Below are 9,210 nucleotides of genomic sequence, written 5' to 3' on the forward strand. Positions count from 1 at the left end.
CGACTGACATACAGAAGGCTATGGGCAAACGTAAAATTACAACGCTTGTTTTCCTGGACTTCTCTAAAGCCTTAGATGCAGTAGATCATTCCCTTCTCCTTGCTAATCTCAAAACGTTATCCTTCTCCTGCCGTGTCCTCCATTTGTTCCAATCTTTCCTTTCAGATCGTCCCCAACTAGTACCCATCGCAAATAAACCCCCATCACTTCTGGAGTCTCTCAAGGGTCTCTACATTAACGACTTTCCTGATTCCGTAAAATATTGCTCCCACCATCTTTATGCAGACGACTCCCAAACTTACCTTTCTTTTCCTCTTACTGACTTACAAGTTGCAAGTGTGAAAATTCTGGAAGACTTAAATTCACTTAACTCCTAGGCTACTAAAAATGGGCTTAACTTCAATGTAGAAACGTCTCAGGCCATTGTGTTTGGATCTCGTTCCGTCCTCCGATCCTTACCTTTTATCCCTCCGTTTATCATTCACAATTACCCAATTTTCTTTCTGTCCCGTTTCAAGAACCTTGGGATTATTGATCTGACCTTACCTTGAAAACTTCATATTTCTCAGATCTCCCGCCGTTACTTTTCCACCCTCCATCAGTTCCATCTTACCAGCCACCTTCTTGCCATAAGTACCCGTAAACTCCTAATTTCCTCTCTTATTCCCTCCCCCTCTTTGACTATGGATGTGTGGTGTACATCGGACTCACTGGGGAGGGTTAGGGTCGAAGTCCCCCATCGGTAACCCCTAATTGATTTGTGGGTCTTCCCGGAGTAGAATTGTGGGGTCCTGCCAAGCCATCCAACATCCAGCCATCTAACCCTTCCAATCAAAAATCCTCAGAGTTGTCAAAGTTCCTTACTACGTCATTAACCTCACTATCCTAACGACCTCACCTTTCCTTTTCTCGACGAACTGGTCCGTTCCCGATTACACCAACCTCATGATCCATGTAAACTCTACTGCTCAACTCCTCTCTACACATTCCCATAATCGACGATGGTCTCAAGACCTCCTTGCCCTTAATCCCTTACACTGAGTGCATTGGCTGCTCTCTCGTGGCATGTCTCCTCAGGGTGCAGCGCTGGCATTATGTGACCGTGTGAATAAGCGTATTGTGATTATACTCATACAAGTTTTCTTCTTCGATTTCTAATTGTTTGGTGTTTTATAGGAACAAATACAACCACTCCTTTTGTAATATTTTTAATATATCGCTTTCGGGAGCATTTATTCCTGTCACCCCTTTTCAGAATTTTTTGGATTTAACTGAATTGTAGATCCAACTATTTTTTCTTGTAGATTTTTGATTTTTTTAAATAATCCAACCTTTTTTTATGTTTTTATTTGTATATATTTTTTTCCTTTACTTGTCTGGTTTTTATTTGTTTGATTTTAATATTTATANTATATATATATATATATATAAAGTGGAAGGTTTATTATATTGATTTTCTTTTTAATTAGTTTTCTGATGAAAAATAGTGTACTGTAATTTGTAATTAGCTTGTGATAACTACTTTGTATTGTGTCGTATTTTTTAAAGCCCAATTTATTTAGTTTTATGTTGAAGAACATGTACATAGCTGAAAATGGACTTTTTATGTTTTTAAAATCCCTCTTTCCAAATAAGAATACAATTCTAATTTATAAACGCGACCGGACGACTGAGAGGGACACTTCTAAAAAACAAAATTCGAGACACCCCACTGTTCTAATTTCATATTCGAACCTGATGTGAAACCCGTTGAAAATGTTAAACAAATCTAAAACGAGTTATTGTTCGAAAGGATGCATTAATCAGTGGCCAAAACTGCTTTGCCAGCGCCCCGCAACCTATACGGAGCAATTAAACCCAGAAATATGAATAAATAGACAATAGCCGGGGTGTTATGACACGATTTATTATCTACGTGTTCGAGGAAGAAAAAGACAGCCCCAGAGAGATACTGGGCGTAAATCTCAATTGGCGCGAAGATCATATCAGCTTTCGATTCGTTACTTCATACTTTTTCCTCCTCTGATCAAGACAAACAGGATTCACTACTCGGAATGTGCTAATCTACAAAGTATATTTCGTAATCGACTCTCTAGTTCGCGCTTGTCTTTCCATTCATTTCGGTTCTACCGGTGCCTACCATCACACCGTGAACTGAATCTCTCCAGTATATTTAAAACGTTACACTTCTAGATAAATAAAATTTAGATCTGATTGGTCGGTCGACTCAAGCTGAACCCGCACTGTGTCACTATTGGGTATGTCTTCACAAAGACACAAAGACAAGAGTTCCTCACTGAAGATGGCACAATGCCGAAACTCGTCTAATTGTAAGTGGTTCAACAAACCTGGAGTGAAGACGGACCCAATAAGTGACCCAGTGCAGGTTCAGCATGAAATAAAATTTATCTTAAATTCAATTACATATGCTAATGTAATTAAAACGTCTGTTGTTCCTTCGCTATATTTTTTGTGGTACATTGTTTTTAGCGCCAAGACATATGAAGTGTCAGTTTGTACGTCCGTTCTTGCCTTGTCTTTCCTTTAGTTTTCTTTACTTGGTCACCTTTTACAAGAACTTCAAAATTTCTTTGTTAAAAAAAAATATCTTAAAAAATTGGTTGGGATTCTTTCAATCTATTTTCATTAGGCGCTGTTGGATATATAATGATGTGTAGTATATAATGATTGGATATGGTTCAACGATGAGTGGAGCAGGAGGTTTCGACGAAATATATTCAATTCTTTGCCGAAACGATATTTCATTGAAATAAACTGCTCAAAAATGAATAGGGAATTGCCAATTTTGTAGTTTTTTTTTTTCTTGGTACACTTTCCCTAGCATTTTTATTATAAATTGCATTCAAATTAATTAGAAATTATTGTTTTTTACTGAAGGAAAATTTTATTAAGGAAATTGGAAAAAATACAATAAAAAATACAAATAAAAGGTTTTAATTCTTTAATTTTGTTTAATGGACCATGTATAATGTCCTCTGTGAACTAAAACCTCTGTGCACCTGTTAGGCATACTTATTTATTATTTCTTCATTAATAAGGTTGTCACCAATTTCATAAGGAATTTCACTCCATAGATGTGCAACGCTGCTCTCAGTTGCTGCGGATGGTGATAGAAAAGCCTCTCTGCAACGCATCCCACATCTGCTCAATGGGATTGAGGTCTGGATACAATGGGGGAAGAAGGGGCAGATGTGAAATTCCCAGGTTTTCTAAACATTGATGAACAACTCTGCCTTTATGAGGTCATTGCCATCCAGAAATCGAAGATCCCTGCCAAGGAGATCACTGGTTTGAGGAAATCCTCGATAATTTCTTGAAGGGAAAACTGAGGGGGTTGTACGCATCCCCGTTCTCGGTAGACTCTTCGACGCCAGCTCTCACTATACACTCAGAAACGCGGTTCATCAGTAAACATAACAGCATTCGAATTGGTGTTCGCTTCTGGGCGATCGCTGCACCATATTCTCTTGAGTTACTGTGACGGGCTGTTGCTGCAGGTCGTCTCGAAGGGGCATAGGATGTGAAGGCGCTATGGAAAGAGTTCCGTCTTGCAAAATGTCACTATTTATGTCCTCCCTTAACGGGCGTAATGCGCTGAGATCCACTACCAGGCCTCCCATTGGCACTTCCAGTATCGAGGAATCGGGCTAAAGCCCGGGAGACCACGCTCTGAGGAACGCCAACTGCCTCTGCGATATCCGCTTGCCGGTGACCTCTATGACTCATTCTCACAACAATTGTGCGATCTTCAGGTTCAAGATGATGTCTTTCCATGGTTAAAGAGGATACAACTTGATTAAAATGGAGAAAAGACAAGAAATGGTGTTGGTTTACAAAATGAGCAATCTTCATGTTTACTACTCTTAACAAAATCCGTTATTAAAAATGGGGAATACCATTTGTTTGTTTTTGGTTTGTTTTGTCCAACTAACAAGAATATATTGGTTAATTTAATTAAAATTAATAGAATAAGAATAAATTACAAATATCCCTATTCATTTTTGAGCAGTTTAGATCCGCAATAGTTTTTATGTGTCTGCCCGTCTTGTCCTGATGTAAGGAGCGAGTATGCAAAACCGGCCGTGTTTCTAAGCACAATTGAAATAACTTGTGAACTCGTTTTAAAATGCGATTTTCAACGTTGTTTATAGTGTGACACATGTAACCCAGCTCTCCATAATAGCTCTAACTTGTACGGGTATTTAATTTATACAGCACTACATCAAAAGATCTCTTTGGCGCGTTAATTTAACATAATGAAATGTTTGATATATTATCTCCATTAAAGATTTTTCGATTGTATAAACGGCAAAATTATGATGATGATGGCGATGATGAATACTAGGAAGTACTTTCTTAGTTACTTAGTTCACCAATACTCAATACTTCTCCTAAGGAGCTAGGTCATTGTTGTATTTGTCTCCATTGAGCGGTTGCTTCGCATTCGAAGATGACAGGACGGCTGTTTCTTACTCCTCGTTGTATAACCTATTAATGGTGTGAATTGAATTTGAATTTAAACATTGAATATATTCATATTGTGTAGGTGTTTTATAGGATTCAAGTGACCGGTGTATAGTCACTTCTCTAGGTTTAGCCCTCTAACTGTAGCAGCGAGTTTGCCAGTCTTGGTGAGGTTTGTTTTAGCATAAGCTGTCGCGAGCACATCTAAAGTTTATCGACTCCTCCTTTTGTGGTTTTTGGAGCTATTCCGTGATGGAGGCTTCTATGTTTGTGTTTGCTATAACAAGAATAGGTTCCAGGCAATATGTTTCAAATATGGTCTTGCAGAACCACCTCTGGCCAGTGTGTCTATCTTTCTTACCCAAAATTCTTTGTGCCCTGGTACCCAAGATATCGTCATATTGTTGTTGTGGTGACCACCTGCAGTTAGCAAGTTATCCACTAGGTGTCACCACAGGTTCAGGAATGATCAGCCTACTCCTAAACCAATCAGCGTGGAGCTATTGTTGTGTGCCGGAAGTGGTTAGTTCCCATCCAATTTGATTGTTTCTTAAGTCTAAATGAGCTTATCCTCGCTTCTTCTTGTATATTTCCAATTGAAGTAAGTTTAGCAGTGTCTCTAGTGCAATTGATGATTGTTTTCATTGCCCCTGAGATACTGTTTGCCAGTCTTTGTGAGCTGCCTGTTTGGGTACCTAAGAGTATTTGCTGAGATTTGGTCTACTAGATCAGTGAGCAGTAGGCTAATTTGGCTCTTATTACTGCTACATATAGCCAATGGGCCATTTTTGGTTTTAGTCCCCAAATGTATAAACAGCAAAGTCAATAAATATTCTGAACTTATGAATTTCTTAATTCGATGAAGATAATTTAAATTGATCAAATTGCCTAAAAGAAGTGAGATTTAAGGTGAAACTCGGCACCATCCCTGTAGTTTCTACCATTAATCATATGATAAATCAAGTCAACTTATTATTAAAAGATAGTCAAAATTTATAAACAGAACAAGGCACAAATAGCCCATTATCAGAACATAGACAAACGAATTACAAATTAACTAGGTTTTTAAAAACTACTGCAAAATGAGCATTTAAGACATCAGAATATTGTTAAACACTGATAATTCCAACTGCACAGAAAAAAAAGTACAATTGGGTTTTCTCTGATAAACAAATCAGCAGGAATAAAATCCTATTGTCGTAACTGCCAACTACCACTCTGATACAACATTGGTATGAACCCAACAGGACTCAAATACTACTGAATTGTACCTTTAAAAAAAAATTCAACGACATAAGGTTCTTTCTACTCTGTGATATTAATACAAATGAGTGAACAATTGATCTACAGGAGGAACTGTCCTTAGTTATTTGGAAAATTGAATTTTGCCTTTTAATTTTTCTCTTTTTTTAATACATAAATTAAACGGAGTCAAATCTACTTTTTGAACACTTATCTTTTATAAGAATCTTTGATCAAAAATAAACATTTTTTACAATATTTTTATTATTTTTATTCTTGGATTGTAGTGTCGTATATTCAGATAAAAATATCATTCTTCCATACTGAAATGCAAGAATTGCATTTAAAATTTGTATTATGATGTACAAAAAATAAATGTATTATACAATTACTATCCACTTTGAATATTTGTAGAAAAGAAAATTGACCTACTGAGTAACAAAATGTTACATTAAATTCCATAGATGAAAATATTAACTTATAGAGAATTCATGTTGAAACGGTACTTGCTGGAAGATCTTCCTCGTAAAGCGTTTAACATCAAAACCAGCCCGCAAATGTAGACAGGCCCAGTATGTGACCAATGCCAGTTCAACATGTGTTCTCTGGCTTACAGACACCTCCAATTTTATAAATAATTCTAAGATTCCCTCATCCAGTCTGAGTGATGAACCTATTCAATCTGCCGTTTTGAAGACACACCACTTAAAATAGCAATAAGCCAAAAACAGTCAAATTACACAAAATTGCATACATCAAAACATTACCTGAAAATTAATTTACAAAGCATTAACCTTGGAGAATGAATGAAAAAAATTCTTAAAAAAATGAAATAAAATATTAATAAAAAAAGGCAGATTCGTGTTATCATTTAAATAGTTATGTAGATAAAACAAATTGTACTCCAGTGTACACACTTGTAGACATTGAATACTAATTGCTTTTAAAAATATTTTAAAAAAATGCAAAATGCACAGATAAATTTTTGAAAACATATTATTTACAGAAATTGAGCTTGCATAGAACAAAAGCCTAATTGGCGGCTATGTCAGGGAATAAACTTTGGGAAAAATCTTGATAAGTAAAAACCTAACTTTTCAGGATGGCATTTTTAAAGTTTAAACTTTGCTACAAATTCAATTTTTGTATAAACTTTTTTTGTTGTGCTCACATTTCATCAAATTTAATTTAGCTGTCCTAGTAAACAGGTTTATTAATTTATTTAATTATATCTTGACGTTTTGGTACTTATCACATTTATGCACTGACACTTTTGTCAAAAGTTGACTCCAGTTTTTCCCAGAGGGTGCAGGAATAACCTTGTATTAATGACTTTGTTGTATAGATTGGATTTTATTTATTTGAATTATTATTGTTACAGGGGAAAAGCCTTATGAGTGCACATGGCAGGGGTGCACATGGAAGTTTGCAAGGTCTGACGAGCTGACTCGCCACTATCGAAAGCACACAGGGCAGAAACCGTTCAAGTGCCACCTGTGCCAGCGATCTTTTTCCAGATCTGACCACCTATCCCTCCACATGAAACGCCACTAGGGATGTCAAGTGCAACAAACCAATGTTTATTTCTTTTCCAAAAATAAAGAAACAACCTTAAACCAATAAAAAAGAAACAACCTTAAAGGCTGCAGCGCTGGTACATGTTGATCTCTGAATTTGTGACTCTCTCATAAAGTTATGTACAAAAGCCGTTCCAATGTGCAATTCTAGGGGAAAAAGGTGCAACCATTTTTACCAAACTAGAAAAAATATTTTGTATATTATTTGTTAATTGTATAGCATAGTATAATGCAATTGAAAAAAACAAAATTAAAATGCTCAAAATGTTACTTTTTACATCACTTTATTTTTTTAACAAAAACCTACATGTCACTGTAAAAAGTGCCTTCTGAAATAAAACATGAAAAATACCTATGAGTGGTAGTCATTTTAAATTCATGTCAATTTATTTTAAAGTTGGGTTTCTTGGGTATTAAGTAGCTATCAGTATAATTTATTGTACAGTTAAGTTTATAAACAGTTTTGTGAATATTGTGATTATTTTGTAAATAATATTAATGTAATTACTTCTATAAAATTGCAATAATTGCAAAAATGGACAAATGGTCAGTTTATATTTATAATTATTTGTGTGTACCACATAAAAATGTTATATTTGTATTGATTTTTCAAATGTTTATAATCATAATTTGTTGTTCTACTTTGTTATTTTATTTTTCACTTGGTCTTTTTTTCCGGTGCTATTTATAAAAATATTTTCATTATTATTATAATATGATGTGCTTATGATTTTCTTTTTCTTTTCACAATGTGTATAAATGTTAAGTATAATTTTGTAAGTTATTAACCAATAGTTTATACCATTCCGTTTGATTAAAATGTCTATATAGTTGTATTTATTACTTAGGTACCATTCCTTAATACAAGTTTGGATGAAAAAACGAGTATTTGGATAAATAATTTAATTTTCAACGTTTATTCTATAGTAAACATAGAATGATACAGTCGATAATGTGGAACCAAGTGCCTTCACCTTAGTGAACGTACTGATTTTATTAGATTGCAATCTCTCCTGTGATACTGTTAACACCAATAAATAACGGTGCTTCCATTTGTGACAAATCAAAATGTTCACATATTATTTTTAATAACCGGAACTAATGATTTATAATGTTGTAACATATTTATGACAAAATGCATTCGTGTATATTAAAAATGTGAATAAAGCACGAACTGAATAATATCTTTGTAAATGTTGTAGAAATTTAAATCATTTATTAATGTAATTACACTAAACGTATCCCTCAGATTTACCACTGATCCAAAAAGTTTGTTATTTACTGGTTTTTAAGAAAATAAAAACTAAAATTTAATTTTTTAAGTATTCTTTTATTTACCTTCGGACCCTACTATAAGACTACTACTATTGATTTTGAGCCAACTTATGGTTATTTCATCATCTTGCAAACAATGATCAGGTACGACAAAACTGGTAATAAATATAATAATTTAGTTTGGTAATTTAAGCCGGTACTTTAATAGTGTAAATTACTAAAAATTATGGTTTATAATGTTTGTTAGTAATTAATGTAATTATTAAAAATTAAATTATCAATTGTAATATTTATTTAACGATCAATTTTTTTTTCTTTTGTACATTTTTCTCTGTGTCGACCAAAAATTTAAATCAAATGTAAATCGACTTCTGGCAGACAGACCCCCCCATGCCGTAAATTAAAATTAATTATTATTATTATTTATTATCTTTATTATTATCATATCTAATTATTATTATCTTATTATCTTTATTCTATTCTATTATTACTATTATTATTAATTTTTTAAGGGCATTTTAACGGCTAAGGTCATTTCACGCCCTAACATCCAAACCTTCTATCTTAGGTTAGCTATATCTCTTCTGAGTGCTATAAAGCTCTGACTCCAATTGTAAACTAATTTATCCTA

At 34.2% G+C, this 9,210-nt stretch overlaps 1 protein-coding gene across 3 annotated transcripts in view; it reads left to right on the forward strand.

The window, feature by feature from the left end:
• LOC106672692 (Krueppel-like factor 6) overlaps positions 1 to 8,626 on the forward strand; it is a 245,110-nt gene extending 236,484 nt beyond the window's left edge. For all 3 annotated transcript variants that reach the window (XM_024230627.1, XM_024230625.1, XM_024230626.1), the window contains one exon: positions 7,109 to 8,626. In XM_024230627.1, the coding sequence (XP_024086395.1) occupies positions 7,109 to 7,281 (173 nt within the window). In that variant the 3' untranslated portion in view covers positions 7,282 to 8,626. The remainder of the gene's footprint in view (positions 1 to 7,108) is intronic.
• Positions 8,627 to 9,210: the final 584 nt, after the last annotated feature.

This window comes from Cimex lectularius, unplaced genomic scaffold (genome assembly GCF_000648675.2).
Source record: "Cimex lectularius strain Harlan isolate CLEC.00 unplaced genomic scaffold, Clec_2.1 scaffold61, whole genome shotgun sequence".
Taxonomy (NCBI): domain Eukaryota; kingdom Metazoa; phylum Arthropoda; class Insecta; order Hemiptera; family Cimicidae; genus Cimex; species Cimex lectularius.